The sequence below is a fragment of the Malurus melanocephalus genome, unplaced genomic scaffold (assembly GCF_030028575.1).
Source record: "Malurus melanocephalus ecotype Western Australia unplaced genomic scaffold, MMel_1.1 scaffold_2, whole genome shotgun sequence".
Classification (NCBI taxonomy): domain Eukaryota; kingdom Metazoa; phylum Chordata; class Aves; order Passeriformes; family Maluridae; genus Malurus; species Malurus melanocephalus.
Genome location: NW_026623234.1, coordinates 5,058,775 through 5,085,783, shown reverse-complemented (window position 1 = coordinate 5,085,783; position 27,009 = coordinate 5,058,775). Strand labels below are relative to the sequence as shown.

Here is a 27,009-nt window from a genome sequence, read left to right as displayed (position 1 = left end):
TGTACCCAAATATTCTGGTTGCATTTACTGCCACCCACTAAAACCTGCGCTGAAATATTCCTGAAAATTAAGATAAAGACAGTGATAGAAGAGGAAGTACCAGTCACCACATCCTTCCWAAAAGCTGGAGGTAAGAGAGTCCAAAAAGAGAAGTGGGGAATCACTAGCGGCAAAACAAACATTCGTTCTCCCTTCTCTTCATGGAAAAGACTGCTAAGAAATTCTTCTCCTATTTTGCCTCTCATTTCTAGAAAGGATGTCTGGCTATCATTAACAGCTCCACAGATCATAGACTATTCTGAGATGAAAGGGACCCTCAAGGACCATCCAGTCCACCTGGCCACAAAGCAGCATTACTACTGCCTTTAATGCAATTTAGAGTTGCACCTCTCCACCACTTACCATCACAATTGTACGCTTGCAAGAATATTACAGCATTGTTTCCTGAAGGCATAATGCAACACATTTAATTCCAGCCATCTAAAGTTTAGGTATATAGGCTGAACTAGCACCCAGGCTTGATAAAGAGCAGTGGGGTATCCCAAAACCTTGCTGAGGTATTCAATATTCTCCTATAACTGTAAAAGTACAGCAGAGGTTGGTCTGAAATGCATCTCAAACTTGCCAGGATGAGCTCTCAATCATTGAAAATTCATATTTCTCAGAGAAAACTAACCTTTTTCACAGAAAACCTGTATTTGCCCAAAATTCTCACTCAGAATAATAATAATGTGATAAATAGTAAGGGTTATWCTACTCTTCTCTCCAGAAGATCATATAAATTATGAAACACTTACATGTCTTACAGGAAGGGTTACTCTCACTTTACGTCCAACAGGGAGAAATTTCAGTGGTACCGTTAAGGTGTCACTTAAATTGCTGTCGTCATCTTCCTTATCAGAAACTTTCTATACCAAACAAAAAACACAGAACAGAACAGAACAGAAACAATGCAGCTCTTTGCTGTTTTGGACACTGGAAACAACCAAGCAGTATGAACAGCAGCATTGCATGGTTTCCATTACCTGCAGCCTGACTTTTAGGACTGGCTCCCAAGCCCTCAAGCAATGGAAGTAGAAAGTATCCGTGTTCTCTGTAGTCTTCTGTTTTCTCTCATGAGATGCAGGCACCGTAAGCACGAGATTTTTACCCTCTAGTAAAAACAGGTTTGCTTAGAGAATAATACTGCTGTTCAGGCAAAATAGCTAACAAAGTTGGCAGGCTTTCTGCTGGAGTAACTTCCTGTGCTAGCTCCTGTGTAAGGTGCCCCACTGGCCAGTCCACTACAGCACARGAACTGGCACTCCTGCTTTACCCCACAGCTTAGAGTGCTCCCAGAGTCAGCACTCTCTCTCACTTCTACCACCAAAGTCTACTGTGTCCAAACTTGAYAGCTTCAAGAAAAGACACAGAGATCAGTGTTACAACTGGAGAAGTTCAAGGCATTTCAGTGCATTACATTTTATTATTTAGATCATATWTCATTACCTATATATAATTTAGAAYATTCTTARTTGTCTCTGTACTCTAAAATGCCTCCATCTGGCTCTGAATGACTATAATAGGGTTGATTTGGTCATGTCCTCAGTTCACAGAGAAATTGCCATACCTCTCAAATATTTCCTGCTTTCGTTAATGTCCACATGCACTTCCAAGCAGCAAACCTCACGGGACTGTAGAAGGCAGGAATGGAAAAGGWTGAAGAGAACAAATGCCACATCTGCAGCATATAATGAAACATCATACAGACAGCCACTACCTATAATACAGAACCAGCTGAACTGGTCTCAGTGCTGGGAGCAATCCAAGAGAAAATTCAGAGCTCAGTATTCCAGGACAGTGGCCCAAGTTGCACTGCTTCAGGGTCAATGCAGTGGTGCATTGTCAGAGATTGTTAACCCATTCAAATTATCCCAAAATCAGAAACTCTGTCAACACACTGGTGTCTAAACACATACATCTGACAATTATTTAGGAATGGTGGGGGGCAACACCTGATGATGAGTTTCTGTGTATTGTGGCAGTGATTAGTCTACAAAGCGTCTTCTTGYTGGCCCTGATGTCGGGAAATCATGGATTTATTCCACCCTACCCTGCACCTGAGTCATTCCAGTTCAGCTTTAATGGCTCAAGCCAGGACAGTTTTCCAAGTCATTTTGGGAACAATGCATGCCAATCATTGCAACTCTCATGCCTCACACAGAAAATGAGGGGGAAAGAATAAAATATGTGTTATTTTGCCTCAGGGGAATCAAGGGCTAGCACCTGGGAACCGTGCACRGGCTTGGAGTGGTTGGCATGAAAAACTTTGCACTCCTTAGCTGCTGGAGCAGCCTGAGAGGACAGCTGGCACACCACATGCTGACTAATACCAAAACAGGGCTCTATGTTTCTACAACTAAAACACCTATTTAAAAACTCATTTCCCAAAAAGCTGCTCTATTAGATACCCTTCCAGTCATAAGCAYACTGAATACCTACTACTGTCTTCTACAGACCATTTATAACCTTTGTTTTTCCTGCCAAGTGCCTCACTGTGTTACATGAAACACAACCAGATTTTCCTTTGAACAAAAACAAATATGGGGTTCTGCAATACCAACAAACCACATCTTGGCAACATATTGACATTTGTAATAGCTGAGGGCTTGAACAGACAGAGCTTCTGTTTTTGTATCGAGAGGGCAACAGTTGAGCTGTAACAAAAGGGAACTGTCCCACATCTCTGACCTTAAAATGTGCACCATGCTCTTATCTATCCTGGAAGTTTGTGCGCTCTACAAATGCGGGGAAGAGGAGAGAATCAAAATGAAGCAGAAGTCACTCCAAGATAAATTCTCATCTRAACCTTACCACTAAAACATCATTGGTAATGAGGCGCTCTGGAGGGCCAGGACTGAAAAGACAGAAACAAATAATAAACAAAAAAAAAGCCATATGAATATGTGGTTTTTGTTATGCTTTAATTTTTTAAATAACAGTTTMATGACCTTTCCCACTTAAGATTAAATGCAGTTATGCTATCACAATTTGTTTTCTAAAAGGTAAAATACACGATATCTTGCTAAGCATGTGAACCAAAATACAGCAGCCAAACAAAATGAAAGACAGAAAAGCCCATAAAGATATTAATGCTTAAACCTATGTGCTAAGTTACAGCAGAACAAAGGCAGATTGGTATATGTGGAATCATGTCCTGCTATTCACAAATGACCATACGACTTGGGGAAAGCACAGACTACTATTAACATGTTCTGCAAAAACTTATTAGGAAAGACATTTCTGACTATTCCAGATTATMATTTATGGCTATCACAAATGAATGGCAAATAAGAATTAGCTCCCACTGTGCTGTATGTATGATTGCAAAACACAGAAGAAAGCAATAAAAAGTCTTTGTCCCAGATATTTTACTTTGCAAGACCTTGGTCTGTCACTGAATGATGTGGTTATTTAATAATATGAGTATGGAGTCTACTAACAGCATGTTTCCCTAAGGCCCATGTTCCAACACCCCTGTGTTGCACACAGTCATAAATGCTTTCAATATATCCCAAAAGAACATTGAAGTTATGTAGTRTGTAGCCTTTGTATGTTCAGGGCATTTTACCCAACAYYGTTTATAGCCWWAAAACTTCTRTTTCAGCTGTAGAATGTATTTAAATAACWAGATTTGATTTCCAAGGATGGAAATCCCCCACATGTCCTATAACTTGAATAGTGAAAGACATTCCTCTTATTTCTAGTCTGAATCCAGCTCCCAAGCACTGCATCTCATTCTGAYCTTTTTATATATCAGCTGTGACTGCTTCCACATTTGCAGGAGATGATTACCAYCACCATACATGATACCATCTCTTAAGGTATCTCTCACAGGTAAAATAAATACATTTTCTTGAGTTTTACTGTAAGAGAAATTAACCAAGAACAACATGTTTCTTCATGTTTAAGAACTAAACATCACAGTTACAGCCCCTTCTCCTGATCATGCAGTCAGCCAGTTTTCACTGGACTACTTTCGTTTTTTTTTTTGTTTTGTTTTGTTTGGTTTTTTTTTTTTTGGCTAATGCTAAGCTCAAATATTCTGGAATGCATAGTTTAGGGGGTTTTCTTCAACCAAACCTGTGATAGCATTTAAGACAGATAAAGTTTATCTTATGGGACTTGTTCTCCTCCAGACAATGCTGATTACCACATTCAGAGGGATGGTCTTCTTTTCATTATTTGTATATTTTTTCAATTTAACTAAGCTATCACCTAATGGGTGACTTTTCTAATACTGTCTACATAACTCCATGTTATAATAATACAAGTTTTATTGTCTCTGAGCAATCCCACAGTGCTCTAGGCATTGCTCAATTAATAGCAACAATTTGAAGAGCACTCACGTTGAGTTTCACATGCATCTTGTGTATAAGTTATCACTTGTGACAATTTTATTACATTTCCAGGATCTGGAAATACAAGTTCAACAGAAGTTTAAGATTTGTATGAAACAGACTGAAGGGTGGAATTAGCTAGAGAAGTTAAGGTTAAAAATTTTTTTGAAACTGTCGTTTAGGTTGACTGCTGGGACAAAGAGCTGGAAGAAGTTTCTCAGACTCTGAGATGTTATTACTACCTGGCAGATCTATACCTTTCAGCTTCGGAATTTTACTCACATTCTTTCCATCCAGAATTCCACTTCCAAACTTTCCCATTTCTTACTGCACATCTCTGTCTAAAAAGAAAAGGGTATAATAAACACCGATTATTGGAGGCTGTGAGATTTTGGCAGCACAGACACACCTAAAAAGCACTTACAGGGCTGACAACTCTTCTGCTAATGATGTCAAAACAAGCTCTCTGCTGTGTCTTTCCAAAGCTGAGATTGCAACAGAAAACACAGACTTGTGAAAGGCACATAAGATTAATAGTCTCCCATTGTGTGATATGTAGAATTATACATATCTCCAATCAGAGAGAGAAAGCTTGATTGAAAAGGAAATATAATGACTCTCTCCAAGGTACTGTCCACGGGTAAAAGGCACTGAAGCCCAGCAACAAATGTGACTAAGGCCAGAGACATTTCCACATACAAACCATTTAAATCACATTTGAACTGAATCCAGAWGAGATGAATTAGGCAAGTGACTGATGTGGTAATTGAATCATTGTATTTCCCAGTGACTCAGCCACTGTCTGAGAAGTGCACAGCACCAATGGCAGGGTCACAAGGAAAATCCATGTTAACAGCTTTCAGCATGTGAGAGGTAGCTGTTCTTACAAACTGTCTCCTTCCTTCAAGGTGTGTAGCAACACCTCAGCCACAGCTCAGACAAGCCCAGGAGCTGTCACAGACCTATCCCAGCTTTGTTTACTGCACAACTCTCTTTCACGGGCTCCTTAATAAAATACCAAAGATGTTASCAGGACAGACATTCCTTTACTATGGGCTAGAGAAATCTGAATCACCTAGAAGGAAGCCCAACATGAACACCAACAAGGAAAAGCCTGAAAGAATCATTCAATTCAAGCAATAATTGAATTGTCTTCATGTTTTTAATAAATAMGTTGCCATGTAAGAGGAAATGTTCCCTAACCATGGCAAAAGTGGATTAAAGCTGAAAGGCARGGAAGTATTTATTTGGATTATAAAAGGGAAAAATTATTATTTACAGATGCTTCTTACTAAAGTATTTTATGTCTCACAGAGCATGAGCGAGAAGTTGCTTCATTTTCTGAATTTGTAAAAAGAGATTCATGAAGTCACAAAAATACAGCAAAACTGTATCTGTTTTGGTGAGGTATTGATAATGACATATAAGGCTACCTGTTTATGAACATCCAAACCCTACTTAACGTGGAAGACAAAGTGGACAATGACCTCTTGTCAATCTTCCCCTGTGTTTTTAGCCCTTACCTCTGATTTCAAAGCAAATGTCTCGCGGACTCTCTCCCCAGGTCTGATTCTAGCAAGATTAAAAAGAACTGTGAACTGCARGTCATCTTTGGTGAGTGGATCTTCATCACACACTGCCAATTCYAAAATGTTCTGGTAGCAGAGAAAATAAATAACAACACTTATTGACCTTCCTTTACAAAAACAAACAAAATTTAGATTTTTGCAGYTGTTTCACTATCAGAGCAGTAAGAATAAAGAAGCATGTCCTTTCCCTCAGGAATCTGCTAATGTAGAACATTATTAAACCCAGTCTTGGGAAACTTGTGAAATAGAAAACAACTACCTCTAACAGAGAGTTCCCACTCTCCCGAGATGGAAGATAAGCCAGTCCTCTGCACCATATCACCTTTGGGTGATAACCCACCCAAAGAAAACACTTAGCTTCTTCATCCCCCAAGTTCTCCAAATGCCACAATTTAGGGAAGGATTAAATCTGTTGTCTACACCACAGCAACTTTTCTGYTCTTCCCTTAGAACCAGTGGAGGAAAAGCTTTTTCTAAATTAGCCATTCCAAAATAGCATGGAATTGTGCTACAACAGCGCTTATTTCACTCGGGTGACAACAAAGGGAGCCTGGACTAGCTTAGATACAGGCATTTACATCACCAGTGTCTGTAAAAAGCTGAGGGAAACACTGCTGCTTACATCTATTGCTCTGCACTAACCAACCAGTCTGTTAAACAAGCATTTTCTAAAGTTATTTAGCACAGTAGATCAACAGGGTTTCAAGTGAGGACTCCCAGCTACGCAAAATGTGAAATTYCTAATTTTTTTTTACTACCTCAACTTCTCTCTGGATCCTAAAGTAGAAAGTCTCGTTCCAGACAGGGTTGTCAGAATTCCTGACGGTTTTGGTCTGAAGCGTTCCAGGTGAAGCAGACGGCAGCCACAAGCGCACATAGCAGTCTGACGCAGTCACTGCAGCAGAGAAAAATTAAAAACCTGATGCCAATGTTATAGGTGAAAAGCAGGGCTAGGCCATAATCCTGGAGATTAATAAATATTACTTTTTTTTTTTTTTTAATTAGTAAAGAGATCACCATTTGGAAACAACCAAGGATAACCATCTAATTCCTGAGTAACTACAAACTGCAAATGTACACATGCATGCACAAAGTACACTAAGAGCCATGTTTCCCAYGTGAAGAGAAAGAGGAAAGTGGACTATGCTGACCATTCCTCGGGMATAGTCCTTACAATTCCAGTCAATGATGTTAAAAAGTTAAACTGAAACTCCAGCTGGTTCCAAAAAGGGCTGTTAGGATGATTAAGGAAAGGAGAATGCATATTACAGCAAAGAGCAGAGACTGGCTTGCCCAGTCTAGCCACACCAACATGCGGAGGGGACGCAGTGGCTGTAGAGGTGTTAGGTACTAGGTGAGATGAACTGATGCAGCTCAAGGCCAGCATGGGCCCAATTTCCAAGTTGGAAATCTTCATTTCCCTTCCAGCTGTATTTATTCCTTATGGTTAGTGCGGTCAGTGCCTCGAGCAGCCATCCTTCRGGGAAAGCCAGGGTGGGGAAGTGCATTTACTTTGTGAAGCTGGACAACGGAAATCTCCAAAGTGATGTCTTTCAGAGCTGGAGTCAGGACTTGACTGAAGATTTCTACTGCAGCCCGAGATGCCTAAATACTTCAGACTGGTATCGAGCAGTGAATAACATTGCCCCGCAAAGTTTTGGCACGAAAGTGGAACTGTCCCTTCAATAGAGTAGATAGAAGAGATCATTGAAACTCAGAAATACAGGCCTTGTCACACCAACACATTTCTAGTGGCCACCTCTGGACAGTGCCATGTGGCATTTGCCACTGGAGCACAGTAAGCCTTTGGTAGGCAGTTAACCAACAGGAGATTCACTCCCTCGGGCTCCCTCACATCCAGGCTCAGCCATGCATGGCAAGGCATGGATGATTTCAGCTGTAACACAAGAAAATCATTGCAAAATGAAGCTTTTTTTGCTGAATGAGCCATTTTTTGCTGARTGAGCCATTTTTCGCTAGAGCAACACACAGGCCAGAAGTCTCAACACTGACAAAAGGGTGTTCAAGGTTTCTGTCCTAACTGAGGAACCCTCGGGACACCTCTGCATAAATGGCAGCTGAATGGCTGAATGGTCCACAGCACACCTGGAGAAGAAGACATGGGAGKCTGTGAAGTACACAGAAAAGTCTGTTTTGCCTGCATGTTCAGCATGGGCTTAGGGCTGAATCTACAGACRTCCTCTTTAACCAAAGGGATAAATATCATTTAATGTGACCTGAAAAATAAAGTATTTTAGAAGGCTTGAAATTCTCCAATTTACCTTTGATTATTATGCACGATTGGTACATTTCAATAAAAGGTCCCTAAATTCACAGCCTGTGCGGCAAAATTTCTGCCCAAGCAGATTCATAGATTGCGGTGTCCTAACAAAGTCCACCTTCCCTTCTTGGCCCAGAAAATTCATCTGGGTGTCTTTGTTTTTACCAGTTCCCTGAAATGCCACTAGAGATGTATTCCAACCTAATGACACCTCAGACATTTGATCTAATTGCAGCCCTGGCATTAGTATTTCTAYTGCTGTGCTTTGTGTACGTTGCTTGCATACCTTCAGAACTTAAGAATATTGCGCAAACTCTGGAGGTGACTAAAAACACAATCAAACCACAACTCACACAGGTCTCTTGACTTGATGTTCTTAGCTTGTATGATTCTTACAGAAAGCATGTGGATGGGGCAAAACTTCATCTGCAGAGAAAACAAAGGCAATAATTTTATTAGCTCAAAATACAAAAACAAGACAGTCTGTCCTTGTCTTGTTCTTGAAGTGAGACCATCATCCTCAAGTGGAAGTACAYACACAATGGAACTTTTGCCATTTGTAAAAGATGTTCTGATAAGCATGAATAAACACATATATAAATGTAGCAATCTTAATAACAAAACCAGGAAAAATACTTATTTCTTTTTTTTCAAATTGATTCATTTAAATTTTCCTTAAATTTTCTGTTGTTTTATTTTTTTTTCTGTGCCTTATCAGTATGGCTTGTCAGTAATATTAAGCAATAATAACATGCTGGRATTACGGTCCCACTACCACTAATAAATTAAAACTTAAACTTAAATCTTAAACTACCAACTGAACTATTGTCTCTATTTGCCTAAACAGAGAATCTCATTACACTGTCACTAAATAATTTGGCCATTTMATTTTGAAAGTTAGCACTCTGTTAATTTTGCTGACACTGAAATGATAACTCTGGAGATACAAACTGCTGGAGAAGGAGAAACCTCTCTACAGAAGGAGTCATTCACCACAGTTAATCTGAAATTCTTTTAAAATGAGGTGAAGACTACTGGAACTACTGGACATATTTATTAGATATGAGAATCGCCTGAAATCAGTTTCATTCAGGCTTGTTTAGAGGTAACTTATGTTACATCAGATGGATATCATTTGAACTGTGAATTAGCATGTTCAAATAAAGGCTTAATATTAAATTTTATTATGTCACTTAAAAGTTACGTACTTTAAAAATTCAGATTAATATTTAAGAGTTGCCCTGAGCAGAGAAACCCTTGTAAAACTTATAAAATCACATTACTCTGTCTCTTGATTTGTATAAAAACACAAAGCAAATTTATTCTTGTGTGACAAGAGTTCTTTTGAGTATGTCCTTCTTCAAATTTAAAATTTATATATTTAAAACTTTCTTAGTTTAATGCATTGTGGACTTTACAAGTTCCAGTTGGGACACTTCCATATGATTCCAGTTGCTCACTGAAAGAATTTGACTTTAATTTTCTTGTGCAAATAGTTATTTAACACAGAAGTACTAACTGGAACACTCACTCAGCATTCCTAGTGGTTTTCATTTACATGAATTATTGGATTATGTAGACAATTACAGAGGTGACTGGTTTTAATTAATATGCTAATTCCCTGTCATTTTGAAATCAACTTCCCCCTTGCTCAGCAGAAGTCCAAGCCATTCTCAGAACCTGCCTTCACTGAAGAAACGGATGTTGGCATAAAACTTGCTTTGAACCTTTTGTGATGAAAATTTCCTAATTGCTTATAAAAATGGTGCATCTGCAGGACATCTTGAGAGTACTCTCAGATGTGATAAATGAAATGTTTTCATCCCCTCCCACTACAGCCAGAGAGCCTCACTCCTCCTCCCTTCCCCTTCCAACAGCAATCGCTTTCCTTAAATATGTCAACATTTGCCAAATGATGGAACCATCATGGAAGATGACTTTTCACTCCTTCTCATTCAGTGCAGCTTAGTCCTGGTGTTGTYGCAGGGTAAAAGGCAAACAGATTCAGACGGGAAAGTGTGGCCGCAATAAACCCTGTGGGCTGTGTAAATCCCACAGGGAAGCCAGAAACCATCCCTCTCCCAAGACTGCGGCTACTCCAGCCTGTGACAACCATTCTGAAGTGGACTAATTCCTTTTTTTCATCAGACAAAAGGCAGAGCTAATTTTCTTCAACAACAGACCAGAGCAGACTATTAGGGTCTGATTTGGATGGTCTAAAATGAAATCTTTGCCTAAAAGTAATTACAGTTGAAGGAACCACTTGATTTTTTTCATAACATGAAAAGCAACATATAACTTCACAATTAATGCAACTTAATGAACACAGACACCATATCCTGACAGCCCTTGACAGACTTGCAGCTGTATTGGTCTTGCTGGTTTTAGTTCACTTCCTGGAAGAAATATGGTTCCTTGTACGGGCATGAAGAGAGTAACAAAACCCCTGCATAAACATCCAGAGTCAAAGGCAGCCTTCCCAGAAGCACATCATTCTGTTTCTGTTGGAAAACTAGTAGTGTGACATTGAGGCAAAAAACCACAAAGTGCGGGATTCAGCTACCTGTGTATTGTTGCATCCTAAGCAGTAACACTCAAGGCCAATAAATAGTAGCATCTCCTGAGTACCAAAGGGAAGGCTGAAAATTGGGGGAAAAAAAAACCAACCCCAAAAAACCAACAAACTTCTTTTCAATCGGTAGCATTTAGCATTCAACTATATTTCTGTACTCTCAAAGCAAGCTTTGAGAGTAACTTCTGTTTAAAATACACAAGAGTCAGTAATTAGGATATAAAACTAGCATTTCAGAATTGCCACAGCTGTATCAAACCTTAAAAAAACTGAAAATTCACATCTGTTGCCAACATCTCAGTGATTGTAACAATACACACTCAGTGACTTTCTTCCATAGGAATACTGATCAGCTTTGGAAGGACACGTAATTTTCTTGTTTACAGGCAGGTAGTCACTTAAGGTTTCATTCCAAAAAGACAACTTTGAGCTTATGAAATCTTCTCTAAGATCATAAATATTGARGAGCCTACCAAGACAGTCTGTGGATGGCAGTAAAAAAAGAAAAACCTACCAAGTGCTCTTGTGCTTGATTTCAGTCTTTACTGCTCCTCTATGCTGCTACTAGAACAAAATCTCATGGCTACCTTCACTAGAAAGTTCATATTCTAAGGAAGTTTTTCCAATCTGGGAACCTTGTCCCATAACTACCTCTTCCCTTCTTATTTTTCTATTTTTTTAGTTTTAAAAATGTCCTTGGTTTGGACATGTTGGAARGCTGATTGGAATGTCAGTGTTTCACTCTCCCTGCACCAAGCCTAAGCAGTTCTCTGAGCAGTTATCACCACAGGATAAAGCCAAATTRTATTAAGCTTTAGATGAGGATTTTGCTGTCTTCTGACATTTTGAATAGCTGCAGGATTTATCACTCAGCTTAATAAATATCTTTCAGACATGACTAATTACTTTATTTCATGGATTACTTCTTTCTCCAATGGTGTACTAGAAGCTGTAAAGTATCTTGTCTACAAGATCTCACACCAAATGTAATCATTTGGCATATTCTTACCATTTATTTTATATTAGACACTGAGGATTTGGCTCAACTGAAATTTGGCAATTTATCAAATTGAGATTACAACTATAAACTTATAAATTTTAAGAAAGCTTCATGACCAGCCKGGTTCCAAAGCACTCTCTTCCACAYAGATCMTATAACATCTAGTATGGGCTGAGTTTATGAGCCCTTCCATCAGTGAGAACACTGCTAGCAATTTGTCCCTCCAAACAGTTGCCGACTTCCATTAAAATAAAAGGCATGAAAAGTTCTAGTGGGAAAAAATGACTGACTGAAAAAATATGGAAAACCATGAGAGGGGAKAGAAGGAGAGAGCATTGCGAGAAAAGTATAATTTTCCTTGGGAATCACAGTTGTCCAAAATTTTATCATCAGAAATGGAAAAACTAATGAGGAAATTCAATTCACATTACAAACATATTCTGTAATTTCATGTTATCACTGATGGATTACTTCAAGAGTCATTGTGGATTTAGGATGTATCTCCTGCTCACATATATCAGTCACCTCTTTACATATATGAGTGGATCCCTCAGGGCTTTATATTGACAAAATTTCTGAGTATTTTACCAGACAAAAATTATTCCATRGTCTACAAAATAAAACTTCTRAAGAGGGATTATTCTTGTCTGGGCMGAAGAAAACAYYTTGTTCYGAAWAYGAAAATTTGTAGATTAATACTGACAATCACTTCTGTGTCAATTTGGCAGCTTTCTTAAAGAGAAAAAAACTAACTGGGAGACTAGGAGGTCTTCCTASACAGTTCGAAGTATCCACACATTTCCAAACATGTGGGCTTTTTAATGTAAAAAAAAAAAAAAAACAACACAAAATACAAAACCACTCTGTTCTTACTTCTGTATCTATTTTACCAGCTTTCACAAACTGGCGTTTGCCTGCAACAATAGCAGAGCTACCTGCAGTACTGAATTAATCTTTTTCCTTGGAAACAGAAGCTTTCTGACCTGAAACTGTGCTTGTGCTCAARCCTTCTGGCAGTGGTGCCCATTAACCAGTCTGTCCATACTCATGGAACAGCAGTTGCAGCATTGGGATGAAATGCAAGAACTTTGTCATTGGAACTTTCCAGATAAAATTATACCTGAGCTGTCTGCCCATCTATCAGATCTAGAATTGTCTTATTAGATACAACATTGATATTTAAAATAGATAGCATTCATAGCTACAACAGCTAGATAGATACGTCTCAATCTGATAGGCAGAATATACACAAATTTTATCCAGAAAGTACAGGACATTTACAATTTATATTCTTTGCCTTGAGCATCCAATGTTTGAATATTTTAATCTATCCTTTAAGCTATCCATTCGAGCTACTGATATTTTTTCTGAATCTTTAACTTTGCCTGCAAATATTACCATGGCACAATTAATGATMTCTAYACACCTTAGYATCTAATATTTTAATTAATATAACATCACTATATTTTAAACTCATGAATTACCATATTTCTTTCATTTGCTGTAAAATCTGACATAGGGTTTGACACATAAAGAATGACTACCTGAAAATAATTCACATCTTGTTTTCAGACACCGCATCCACTATTTTTTTAAGATATACACGAGAAAAGAATTTTCAGCTAATAGTTCTGTTGCTTTATACTAAAAGCTACTGGTTAAAACCTCTGAATGGGAATTACTATTAGAAAACTCAAGTCCAGACATGAAATACTTCCACTAGAATTGCAAACGCTGTAAACATTACATCAAAAATAGCTAAATCTGAGGAGCCGAACAGCTCATTAGAGGTCTCCCCTGCAGCTAAAGTAATATAGATTATGCTTTGTTGCKAGATAAAGCTGTTGGTTTATCTCTGCTGGGGCAAGCAACGAGCATGTGCTATCCAGAGAAAAGCACGCAGGGAGCTAAAGCACTTTCATTTTATGGGAGGTAAATCYTTCAAGGCCATCCTCCTTTTCCTTCACAGACTTCACTCTGGCACGTACACCGCACGATAAAAGCAAAGGGCCCCGTTTTCGCTGTGTTTTCACTGAAGCTCCTTACATATTGGTTACTGCCAGGTGAAAGGGGGGAGCAGTGACTGCAAAGTTCAGGATGCCCCTGCCACACTGCACCAGCCTCTGCATCCCAGCAGATGCACCAGGGAGGGAGTTTGCTCGGGAGAGCTGGAGCAGTKTCGGGCAGAGCGAAGCATGGGGCTGCCACTCTCTTACCTTGGCTGGTGGGCTCCCCATGGCACCAAAGATGGCAGCAGCGACCGAAAGCCCAATTTGGTTTACAGATCTGTCAGCTGACAAACACGCTGGCAGCTTGTTGTGCTGCTGCTGCTCTGCTGAAATAACCTGAAGGACACATATAATTTATACAGGCGCCGAGCTCCACCCTCTGCCTCCTCTGTGTGGAGGAGAGCCTGCCTACATGTGCGAGGAAAAGAACTGCAGTGTCAGAAGTGAGCAGAAAACCTGACACTTCGTTATCTCTCACAATTTGTTATTGTCCCGCTAGGTTTCTGGGTTGATTCTGACATGCTCAGAAATTCTTCCTTCAGTCCCATCTCCTCCACCTATCTAGTCAGAAGATGATTTTTTAGTAGCTTTCAAGTTCTTCCACAAAATACTCCAGAAAAAAAACAAGTCAAAGGGAGGGGAGAGCCGAATCTCACCTCTTAACAATTTCTGGTGGGAGACTGACCCACCTCCAAACCCTTTTTTCAACTTTTCCTACTATAGGGACTTATTTTAATATATTATTGAGAATTTTTGTGACAATCAGTAACTCAAGACTCCTCCATTGGAAGTACCTATTGGCTGATTAGCCAGCCAAGGCAGAGATGCTGGGGAAACTGAGGTAAATATTGGCAGAGAAAGGGAAAYGTGCWTGYCTTCTGRGCTCTTCCCCTCTACCTGCKWCTTACATGAATTTGATAACTGGACRTCTCCCAGCTTCCCATCCTGTTTCCCCATCAACCTGCTGTTGAGTCCTAAGTCCTAAGTGCTGGGTCCTAAGGTATTCCCTGGAGATGGCAGGAGCATGTTTTCCCACTTCTCCTTATAGTGACCTGCTGACAGACAGCCCATGAGGTGCCTGTCAGGACATTGCTGCAGGCAATCTGCTCTGTCTGTACCTTAATCCACACTTGCAATTTCATGGTGTGCAGATCCAGATTTGGAAAAGGCCTGGAGGCCACCACAAGGTTGCAGTAAAGGATGTTCTCACTGGGGCATAGTAATACCAGATAGGAYCAAGCCTCACAAAACAGCCAGTGGACACCTTCAACTGATGGAGAATGTCAAGAGTTAATATTCCTMAAATAGTATTTATAAATTTGGCTTTTGAAAAGAGAAGAAAAGATTAAATATAACCACAATATTTGTTTAGGAAAATAGGTTTGCTTGAAATCTTTGGCTTTAGATTTTTCATGAAACTCAGGTGCACACTGTGGATCATMCTTAAGCCACCTTTTAAAACATTTTCACAAAAAACAGTCACCAGTTAAAATCAGTTTTAGGCAGATGCTTCTGGGCTTTTGCAAGTGACAATCAACAGCTCAAATTGACATTTTACACACTGTTCTGTGGCTGCCAAGGGAGCCACCATGCTCACCGCCAGGGAGGACAAGATGCAGGTTTGCCCAAGAGCAGGGTGAGAACCCAAGTGCTTAGCTAGGTTGCAATATTTSAAATACAAAAAGAAAGGTATCTCAAATAAAGGTCTGATGTTCATGTGCAGCAAATGAAAGGGCAGTTACAAAACTCATTGAAAAATTGACCAAAACTTATTTTAAACCTATCTGGAGCTCAGAGCGATTAACTATGCAAGCCTTGGACTCCTGCAGTAACACTATTTTAACAGCCTCACCTGGGAATTTTTATAGGATAGGTTTTATAGGACCAGTAAAGACTGCACATTCATCTTGCTTCCATGGATGCAGGTGCCTGTAACATCTCATTTCCAGAGATAAGGACAAAAGCAGAGAATAAAGGAAAAAAGCTCTTATTCACAGTGGAGTTTTGGTTTTCCAGTTTTGGATTGCTATTGCAGCTTTGATCATASAGTCTGCTGCTTCAATGAATTGACAGACCAAAATAGTAGGCTGACAAATTTACCTCCTTAAGAGAAGGCAAGTGGAAAACCAGCCAGAGAACAATGAAATCCGCTCAAAGAATGGTATGTCTGCCTGGAAATGGAGCAACACATTAAAAGCAGAACGGCTGCAGCAGGGAGACCCATGTCTTAATGGAACAGGAAAGAAGCAAAAAGTCTCCCAGAATGCTTTCAGATCAAGGTACAAAARTTATTTTGGAGAGCTGTAGAACCAATTTTTCCAATAGCCCCTCCAAGAAGTCAATGTTTCCAGTGAATCAGCATGGCCAAAATACATAAAACATTTTGTGTTTCTTGTCAACAAGCACACTGACAAGTATTACATCCAATTCCTCCTGGACACGAGGGTGAGGAGCTACGTGATGTCAGAACTTGATGCTAACACAAAAAATGCCCAGCATGGGGAAAGGAAAACRAAGTCAACTGTGTAAGGAGGGAACAACAAAACTAAACCTGAAGCAAAGAGGGCACAGCAGAATATGTTAGTGACCTAGCTAATAAATAGGTAATAACTTCAAGGGGGTACAAAAAGCCCTCCCCCTCCTCTTTTTAGAGGGAGGACACAGTCATGCCAGGCTTATACGAGTGGAGTTCGACTCAGAAAATATGATAGTGTACCTGCAGTATCAGTCTGTAAAAGGCTGTTCAGGAGACAAAGAGAAAAGGGATTCTAGAAAAATTGTATGTGGTAATTAGGTCAGTCTCACCTCCGAGTGAGGTGGGATTTGTGACTGAATCCAGATTTGTGACTGAATCTCATTTTTTTCTGAACTAGTACTAAGAAAGCACTTGGAAATAAGCTGGGTGGTGGGGGGGAGATAAAATACATATCAAATTACACTGAGGGTAAATTGCTTCATGCATWACCTGTTGGCACTTGGGTAATGCACGCAGGACACTACATGAAACAGAATCAGAATGGAAGGAATGCCARCCCATGCTGCAAGCTCAGCAGGAAAGAAACAAAAGTCAATTTATACAGTGTTCAGCTACATGCAATTTACCCAGTGGATGGCTCACTAACAGCTCCTTACAAGAAGCTACTGAGCTGCCAAAAACCAAGCAGTAATACTGGCAGCAGCTCTAAATTATTGTGAACTGGACTATCCTACTGGTGGCATAAACTGAAAAGCTAACTGGAACAGAACCTACAAAAGATACAGAAGTCTCATTTAGAGGAGATCATAATTTGCCCCAGCAGTGGCACTGCAAAATTTCAAACTCAGCTTTGGTGTACAAAAACTGCCCTCTCTTCAGGCCACTCAGGCCCTCTCTTCATAGCCCTTCCAGCCTTGGTCCTAGTAGATTTATAAGGCAGGATGGCAATTACTGAAACATTCTCCTATAAATATGAATGATTTTCTTTGATCGTTTCATTCATCCTATAAAAACTTTTCAACAGAAGAAAGTGATGGATCTTTCTAGAGCTAGATGTCGCCACACCATTTAACAGGTGGAGGTGGAATACTGTGCATCTTTGAGACATATTGTTATGCCAGACAGAGACAATCAGATATAACAGTCACTTTCTTTTTGCCTCTTAAGTCTGTCTATACCTTGTTCAGCTCAGTGGCTAGGTTAAAAAAATTATAGTCACCTCAAAAAATAAATATAGTCAAATTCAAACCACACTTTTACAAAATGTTCTCAGAAATTGAGAAAAAGGGAGRATTTTTTCCTAGCTCAGTCCAAAATATTTTTTTCCGTATCTGATTTAACCACTGTAAAAATAATCCAAACAATAACAACAAAAACTTCATTAAAATGTATCTTAATTTTTCAATTCAAAATGACCATATGAAACTGAAAGCTATAAAGCAAGCTTCAGAAATTCCACATTTAGGACATGTGACATTTAATTTTGAATACTTTCCAAACAACCATTTTCAGTACCTKATGTTAATTAGAACAAAATACCAGGTTGTCTGTCTGAGCAGCAGTCAGGTGATAACATTTGTAAATGAAGTGTCCTTCTGGCTATCAAGATCTATCCCTGTTTCAGAAAAGTAAAAGGTGTTATATCCTCTTACCTATCTCCTGAACCACTGTAATCTTAAACAAAGATATCATACAATTAATCCAGTATCACTGGCTCTTTTTCCTGGCCAGAGTAAGAGAGCTACTAATTTCCTTAGGTGCTTTGCAGGTGTGGTTGTAAACATGGCAAGATAATGATCTTCGCAGCTTCGAGATGGGAGGAAGCTGCTTATTACTTACCTGGGGTATCTGAGGACTGCAGTGTTACCTTTCCAAGACACGTCAATGTAAAGCCACACATTGAAACCTACTGTGTTTATGTTTAGAGATYGTTCTTTTGTTTTAAACCAAGTGATTGCAGAGCATCTAATTGAAATAATAATTGAGCAGGATATTTCAATGTAATTCCACTCAAGCCAGTTTCTCAAAACTTTATCTTTAGATCTTATTCAAATAGCATGACACTGATGTCAATATAAAATTGCTTGTGCAAAGACCTCAGAAGAGTTAGGTAAGTATTACACTTCCCCACTTGGCTGACAGGAACACCTGACTTATGGTTATGGTATTCAGCTGCAACTTACCAAGACAAGGCTTGCTTTCTTAGTTGCCACCTACGTCTCCTATTTATTTAATGGTCACTTTTTTAGAATCAAGAGAGTAACTCTTGTTTTCTGTTATTGTTTTTCACTCTCTATGATTACATGTTCTCTGGGGCAGGATCTACKAAGGACATGTTTGCTACTGGAAGTTATACTGGGCAAGAGTGTTTGAAAAACAAAGGTTGCAGCGATTGTATGACATATAGCAGCATTTCCTTTCTCTTTCCATCAAATCCTCTTTCAAATCTGTATGTGGGTTTTGTTCAAGGTTCTACCTTTACCTGAGCATGGCCCTTAGATGTTGGCTAACAAAGGAATAAAAGATATACAGTAATTAATTTCAAATAATGCGGGAGTCATTAAGGGTTCAATTAATGCATTCCTGCCAGTAACCTTTTGTCTAAGTGGCCCTCCAAAAATAACAAGACTAAAAYGGTAGCAGGCATCCTCACTATGCTRTTCTGTAGKTTAGTATTGCCAATGGAKAGGCTTCTTAACTAAAGCCAGCATCAGCCAGCTATGTCCTGSCTTGGGTTATCTGGAAGACTTTGGTGAAGTGTAAATGTAAGAAAACCACTCAACTGAGCATAGAGACAAGGCAAAGAAATACAGAAACAGCCAATTCAGGAAGAACTGAATACCTCCAAGCATATCCCCGGTAACTCTGGAAATATCTGCAAAGTATCTTTATAGCAGGCATGCTGATCACAAGGAACAAGTGAATACTGACACAGAGCCCTTGGTAAACATCTGAAAATGYTCAGATCTTAAAAATACCTAATGGCAAAGTTTCATGTTGCAGCAGGAAACCTAAGAGGTAGTTGTTGCTAAAACAGGAGATTTTTTTTTCTCCCATCCAAGTCCCTGTTTAGAAAGTCCTGCTCCTGCTTCATAGTATTGGCTCTGGAACTCCTCTGGCAAAATGCTATGCTCATTTGAGGGGCTGAAGCAATAGAAAACTACTCTTCTCCTTTTCCTGAGGAATTTCCAGGACTGCCCTTCTGTAGTGGCATGTAGCCACTACCTCAGCTCGAGCTCAGTAGTGGGAATCTGACCATGAACAAACAGCATTGTCCGTAAGAGCTGTCTAAAGCATCAGCACTCAAAGGGAAATGAGTATCAGTGGTGGAAAACACATCAGACAATTCACTGCACATTCCTGCAAGTGGAGCATTACCATCCACTGATCCAAGTACCAGAAAGTCACAGGGCTTTTCACTACCTCTTTATAGGGTTCTTCTAAGGTTACTGAAAGATTGCCAAATTTGAAAACTGATTTTTTTTTCCTTCCTTCACTTATGTTTTTTTTTTTCTAATACAAAAACTCTAGACAGCAACCAAGCTACATGAATAATTTAAAACAGAATAATCAGAGTTACACTTAGTCATTAGAGTTATGAGCCTTGCAAGCTTATTTACAGCAATTAAGAGCCCTATGACTCACTTCTGGTGGATTACAACTTCTGACAGCAGGAGACAACTTCAGGGRTTCTACAGAGGATTTTAATACAAAAGCTCCTGCACTGATACWTATCCCTATAGAAAATACTTCTGACAAGAAAAATTTCTTGTTTAGGGGTCTGTCTCTTCTTCTAATCAATTTGTACCATTTCTGTGACAAAAAGAAGTCAACATTTTCCCAATAGAGCAATTGGGAATTTGCCTTGCTGAAAGCACTCTCAGCTTAATTCCAGTGGTATGAAAGCAGCTTTCTGTAACCTGCTCCCCTTGAGCCAGTGGAGAAGGTAGACAAGTGTGAGCAGAGAGCCTGGCAMCTGAAGCACAGTGAGCATTTCAGCTGGTCTCAGGAAAGCTGCTCTAACCTGTGCCAAGGCAGAGTCATCCATGGAGCCTGATATTATCRCTGAATGTCTCTGTGTGTGCATATTAGGTCACGGTTAATTCTTCTGTTTCAACAGCATATAAAACATGAYACTTGCATAACACTGCAATTTTAAATGTTTTTATTATAGTAGAAAAACCATTTTTCACAGGCACAGATCCTTTTTAACCTCTTAATTTATATAATACCTTGGGAAACTCCTAAGATTTTTACGAAGTCCTTGAAACYTCAGAACCCAGAATAGAAAATCATACCAAAGCAAATAGAAAACAAATGTAGAGTCTTCAGCATCTCAAGGCACTAGGGTGTTTTTAATCATAAACCTCCCACATTCATGGTTTATGTGGCAGGTAAAATATGATATGGCCAATAAGAGAGAAAATTTGTGTGTAGGCCATGAAAGGCATTGAGTCTGTTCAGAGCAGAACATTGAACTAAGCTACCTACACTGCCTCATTTGCCACAGGATTCCAACCTATGTGCCAAAGGCCCGAAATTAGATCTCCTGGACTTAGGCAGCAAGAGTCTGAGCTGGGGGAGATGCATTCASTCAGAGACTCTAGCTTCCAGAGGTAGAGATCTAATGGAATTCTAGATAAACAGTTCCAGGAAGCAAGCCTCACCCACAGCCTGTCAGTGCAGCCGTGCACAAACCAGTCGATGGTTACTTCCCTGCAACACACACAATTTGTACTCTGCAACCCCTCCCTCCCCATGCAACAGACACATTACAAGGTGGCAGAGACCCTTGCTTTGTATGATTCAAATCCACTAATTGTTGGTSTTCCCTACTGTGTAGTTACACACATCCTGAATGCATTTGTCAGCCAAACACTAGCAATTTATGAACCACAAAAAGGTAAAATGTCCTGCACCAGTACTGGGAACTGGAATGTTCATCCCACAGAGGAAATCATATTAGCACACCTCCTAAAAAGATTTCACTCTCACATATAAGAAAGATTTTGAAACATTTCTGGGCTGATGCTTCAGCTTAGATGCCAGGACCCTGCCTACACAGCCATTTTGGCTCAGCAGTCCCCTCGGCATGTTGGGAGCTTCAAAGCTAAGAGATCTAGAAAGGTGGAAGAAAAGGAACCGACAAACAGCTAAAGAACATCTAATGGGGAGCTCATTCACCTGGTGGACAGCCTAGGGGGTAGCCCCTGGTAAGTGGGAGAAGCCAGCAGTGCCCTGTCATCACACAATGGTGGGTAGCCAGAGGAACAGGCCAGGTGGGTCAATAAGGTTTACGAAAGCATGACAAYTTTCCAAGCAGGTTCCTGTGAAGCTGGAGAACCAGCCAACCCAGCAATACAGAAGCCAATCACCATTTTCAAACACAGAAGAGTTGCATCAGAAAAGGTATGATCAGCTCTGTTCATCAGACACCGCTTCCTCATGTACGCTAAAATTGGGAATGGGAAGTACCTGACTGTTGTCAGCACACCGCATATTTCCTCCTCCTCCTCCTCAGACTTGATACACAAACAGCTGACAACATGGACAGATATGTGGAGCACAGAATGCCTTGTGCAACAACTTGCTTACAGTAAAAAGAGGAGAGAGGAAATGAGATTTTASATGGTAATGTACCCCCTGCTCTTCGACTCTGTCATAAATCCTTTGTACATCTTAGGTCATTYGGTGAGAAGCTTGTAGTGTGAAATCAAAGTAGCAATAGCCAGTTCACCTGAGATTATGGAAACTGCTACAAATCAGAGAAAAGATAAACTAAAATTGTAAWGAAAAAATGTAATGATTCTGTCATTGTAGAATATGCCTTGCATTTATAAATACAAACATTGTATACTGACACTGTCAATATTCACAGAAATGGACTGTATTCCCCATCAAGTGTCTGTATTGTGGAAAGCATCAGTTTACCCAAGCTCCAGAGAGCACCAAAAGTCCAGTAGTCATGGCATAGATCAGAAATGTGTCCCACCCTCTGAATTAATACTTTAAGACGCTTCTTGTTCCACATAGTACATTGTTTAGCCTTATGTGGCTCTGAATCAAATGAAATGAATGGTTGTATTCTATTATTACAGATGCAGCTAAATGCTCTTCACTTGTCCCAAGSAAAATATCCTTCGGCTCTGGGGGGAATAACCTGGGAGTCAGAAAGTTAATTAATGGTTTCACACAGCACCAGGGACAGTCTGTAAGAAGCACAGAGAAGGGCAGCTTGATTTTCATTCAATACACTCACGTACTGGGAAGTCTGTATTAATAACTCCAACAGAAGATATTATGGTCTCCATTGCAAAACCAAAAAAAACAAAAACACTGTAAAGCAATTTGATGCTTTCCTAAATGGGAGCAGATCTTWACAGCTGTCAATTAACAACCCTTTTTGTCACCAGCAGTTGAAAGAACTGTACAGGTRAACCCATGCCAACCCATTTCAGCCTCAGGAATATCTATTTGATATCTTAATTCTAGTTCTGGTTGTGATCACTTGAGCTCCACTTCGTTCCTTACAACATATGCAGTCATTAAGYGGTCTGTCTGTGTCAGGACAGGGTTTAATGAGAAACACACTAACAACAGAGCATCTTGGGGTTTTTACTACTATCTGTGTAGTCCTCAGCACAAGGAAAATCCTCATCCCTTGTACTCTGTCTCCTCACCGCACCTCACCACTCCAGATTACTGAGGGGAGCTAGTCAAAATTCAGCCAGTCCAAAAACCATCCACAGTAAAATGCTGAAAGTTCAAAGTCTTTGCTGTTGGTAAGAGATGTGCCAAAAAGACTAAGAGACATCTTCCTGATCTGCAGCCACTGGTTATTCACTAGTAGGTTTTGTGCTTAGAAAATTCCAGCTTTTGTGCTATCCATTTGGTAGTTATCATATGCATTAAAAAAGCCAAAAGCTTTGATCTTCTCAGACACTTGCACACATTCATCTCGGGAATAGTCTAATTGACATTAACAGGATAATTCACAGGTAAAGTACCACCTCTGGTGCACAAGTGCTTGATGAATTGGAGCACAAATAAACAACAGACAAAGGACTATRCACACAACATCAACCCATTTTTTCCTCTCTGCTCCCCATGAAAACCAAACGTATCACTTTTTTTTCATAGATTTAATTATTTTTAAACTCCTGTTACTTTACTTCTATTTTGTCATATGTGTTGGTGTTTGCATTGGTGTTCACATAATCTATTTAGACTTCAGATCTTTTTTGGAGCAGGGTCTACAGTTTATCTGGGAATTTCTATCACTTTTAACAAATCACTTCTCTCRTCACTTTTCACAGTGCCACAGTACCATAAATGTCAATAAATTCTATTTTTGATCTTGAAACCTGTGGTAAAGCTAAACTATGTATCTTTGCTCCTACGCCTTCCTTTCACATGGTGACCCCTGACTTTTCTCAGCCTCCACACCACATTTTCCTCCCACACAGTTACTAAATTTAAATAAAAATTGGATGCTTCTCTTCTATGTGTGTTTCAATCAAACATGAGGAACTTGATTCAGGAATTACTGGGAAAAATGCATACATTAGGTAGGTTCAACTGAATAATCACATATGGCCTTTGTTTTAAAAATCTCTTTTTCTTCCATATTCAAGATTTTCCTTAAATGTCAAACACATTTTAGAAACCTGTAGTTGACTTATATCCACAGGCAGTGATGGTCTGTGTGCTTCATTAAAAAGCTTCAGATGAAGAGAGAAGCTGTTCCCATTATTTCAGGAAGACTCGCTCTTTAACAGGTTACAAACTAATATTAAAATGCCTTTGGCACTGATATATAATGCACCTCTTCAAAAAAATACAGGGTGATAGAGCTTCCCAGATAATACCTTGCCCAAGTCAATATACAAAAGTTTTCTCAGAGGAACCTTGATTCCAAGGCCTGAGGCTCATAAAACCACAAGGGGAGGAAATACCCATCCTTCCCTTGTTTCACAGCTTTCTTTCCTGAGCACACATTTTGAAGGCAGTTCCTGGAGACAAACCTTGAGTGATTTCCTCAGTCAGTTTCCATTTCTTATTGGTAGWCCTACAGTAGAGGCTCCAGCCCTTCATTTGCATCTGAACTGTGTCAGAGGGTTTCAGTCTTTCCTGTTTATATACCATTATGGCAGCAGTGCCATTAGGATAATTACAGTAATGTTAGAACTCCCCAGCACACTACCAACAGACACTTTGTGTCTTAGATAATGAGGTCAGCAGTTTCCAAGATTTGCAGAATAAGGACAAATTGTTCTGGCAATATGCCCAACTCACTCCCAAATTTACCTACCATCTTCTACAGGAGACCTATCTGCTTTTCTGAATTATTGTTCACAAGACCTATCTGCTTCAGGCTCTTCTTCCTCCATTATGAACCATACCATGCTTTATCCTCTGCAGAAACTCCCAGAGTAAAGGCCACCACTAGYACAGAGGCCAATGGAGAATTCTTCAAGTTGAGATAATTACAGATGCAATGGTGAGAGAGAAATGGGGGAAATCATAGGTCAAAATGGTATTTGAATAAGTTTTTCTAAATAAACATCAGTGGAACATACTTCTAAGCTGTTTTTACCTTGCAAACAACAAGAGAAAATGCAAAATAACCTGCTATTCATAAACGTACGCATAAATGCACTCACAAATGGTCTTCCAAACCTACCCCGTGCATTGCTGCTGTCTCTGGAAGGAACAGGACATCTCAGATCTACACAGCCTGTGAGATCTGACAATCCAGGTTTTTTATTTAGCTTTTAATTTCAGGTCATATTCAAGGCCMGACTGGCATAGCTAATTCCTCAATTCGTACCATTGCACTGAAATTCATATTGAGGCACATGAGTTTTCACATTATGAGTTTTCAGAGCACCATGCTTTGTAGACCTAAAAACTCTAAATATGACTTGACTGTGCCCTTAAATCGAAGACACAGCCCTCAAAACAGACATATTGCAAGTGAATTCCTGGTCCAAACAGAATTGGTAGCAAAATTATCACTAAGAAATGGGAGTCTTAAAAGAGTGCTGTCACTCTAAGCAGATATTCAGAGAGCAAGCTTCATACTAAGCAGAGCTGCCTAATGTGTTAACAATCCAAGCAAAGCACCATGCACTCTTCACGGGTGGTAAGCCATTGCCAGACGTGTATCCTTCCTACAAAATCTTCACTCAACCTACGTGGACTACCAGGGTGTCAGCACAGGGTAGCCAGGCTCACTTGCCACTCACAGCAGRAACAGCGCACCCCAGCACTGAGTTGGGCATGAGATTTCGCAGCCTTTCGACACACCCTGAGGCTGATATCATCTGCTTGGCTAAGGCTCGTACTGTATCTGTACACAACTGTTTCTCTCACTGTTGCTATAGCTGTACATTATGAAACTCCTGAAACACACAATACATCAGCTTCTGGCATAGCTGTCYTCAGCAGGTGTGTTGTGCAATGCATTCTTCAGAGCTAGCAGGGATTAAATAGCATTTTRTAGGTCCCAGGAGCTACAGTGTATATTGCTCTGAGCACCAGAAGGCCAAGTTCCCTCGGTTCAGCAGAGCCAAAGGCTGTTGCAAATTCAGATGTATAAAGACAGAAAGAGAAAAGAAGAACTATGACTGAAGTTTAGGATGAGTCCACCACAGATGACTTTTTAAATTTCTAACTTGTAAAAATTTAAGATAAAGCTTTCTATACAAGCATGCTCCCAAATGCAGACATCTGGAGGAAAAATGCTTCTGGGCTAAAAAAATTCTTATGTATTCCAGGAAGGTACAAGAAGCTGAGAAAGAGATGTTTTGTATAAAATAGATTCCTAAAACTCTCCTACTGTGAAGTTTTAGTGACCTTGCCACTTTTGCTGAAGTGTCTCCTTAGGCATACCACATGGTTGGCATACTTTAAAAATTTGGAATTGCTAGGCTTTATTGTTAGAGGGTTTGGTGCCTTAAAGCACAGTGACACCATGTGGCCAACTGCTTAGGCTGGAAACAACGTGYTGGTGTACAATTTCCTCATTTTTCTTTGGCTTTATCGAATTTCTCTTAGGCATGCTTGCAACTATATTGAGTAGAGAGAGTAAACTCAGTTAGAACRATCAGTTGCACAGGTAAACAAAGCYGAAGCCAATGACAATTTGGGATTACAGCATATGCTCTAAAGTCTAAAGTTTGCAAAAGCATCCAATGAAAACACACCTGTAAGTTCAGCAATACCCATAAGAATTTGTACATCCATCAAARCATCATATTCACTTGGCAGATGCAATCAACTTGTAGAACTACATTTCTACATTCTCAAAAAAGTGCACCTTGAAGGTGCACTTAAATGCCTACAGTTTAATTCTGCAGTAATATAACAAAAACTTGCAATTAATTTTGAAAATAGAGATATATTTGCCTTACTCTCATGGCTTGATTTTCTTTCAAGTAGATGCAGATACCCCCATTTATTTTTACAGACATTTCTAAGCTACRTATTTTAAGCCACAAGTGGGAATATTGCTGCTAGGAAGGTTCTCAGTAGGTTTGGTATCACTCTGCATTATATAATATGGTGACTGATGTGATGAATCATCTCACCCTAGCACAGTTCTTTTTTTTCCAAATGAAGTGCTGCACATTGAAAAGGTTCAGCTCACAACAAATGGTACAAATGGGTAGATTTTTTTGAAAGACAGACACACAGACAGG

At 39.7% G+C, this 27,009-nt stretch overlaps 1 protein-coding gene across 2 annotated transcripts in view; it reads right to left on the bottom strand.

Moving 5' to 3' along the window:
• Positions 1-14,172, bottom strand: part of PLA2G4B (phospholipase A2 group IVB) — a 29,843-nt gene extending 15,671 nt beyond the window's left edge. Inside the window, exons 1-10 of one of the 2 annotated variants that reach the window (XM_057365821.1) lie at positions 14,038-14,172; positions 8,603-8,675; positions 7,481-7,648; positions 6,727-6,863; positions 5,903-6,034; positions 4,662-4,720; positions 2,854-2,896; positions 1,610-1,673; positions 1,026-1,153; positions 798-908 (exon numbers count right to left, since the gene is read on the bottom strand). In XM_057365821.1, coding sequence (XP_057221804.1) covers positions 798-908; positions 1,026-1,153; positions 1,610-1,673; positions 2,854-2,896; positions 4,662-4,720; positions 5,903-6,034; positions 6,727-6,863; positions 7,481-7,648; positions 8,603-8,675; positions 14,038-14,058 — 936 coding nt within the window. In that variant the 5' untranslated portion in view covers positions 14,059-14,172. The remainder of the gene's footprint in view (positions 1-797; positions 909-1,025; positions 1,154-1,609; positions 1,674-2,853; positions 2,897-4,661; positions 4,721-5,902; positions 6,035-6,726; positions 6,864-7,480; positions 7,649-8,602; positions 8,676-14,037) is intronic. The other variant, XM_057365832.1, reaches the window with a different exon arrangement.
• Between the last annotated feature and the right edge of the window lie 12,837 nt (positions 14,173-27,009).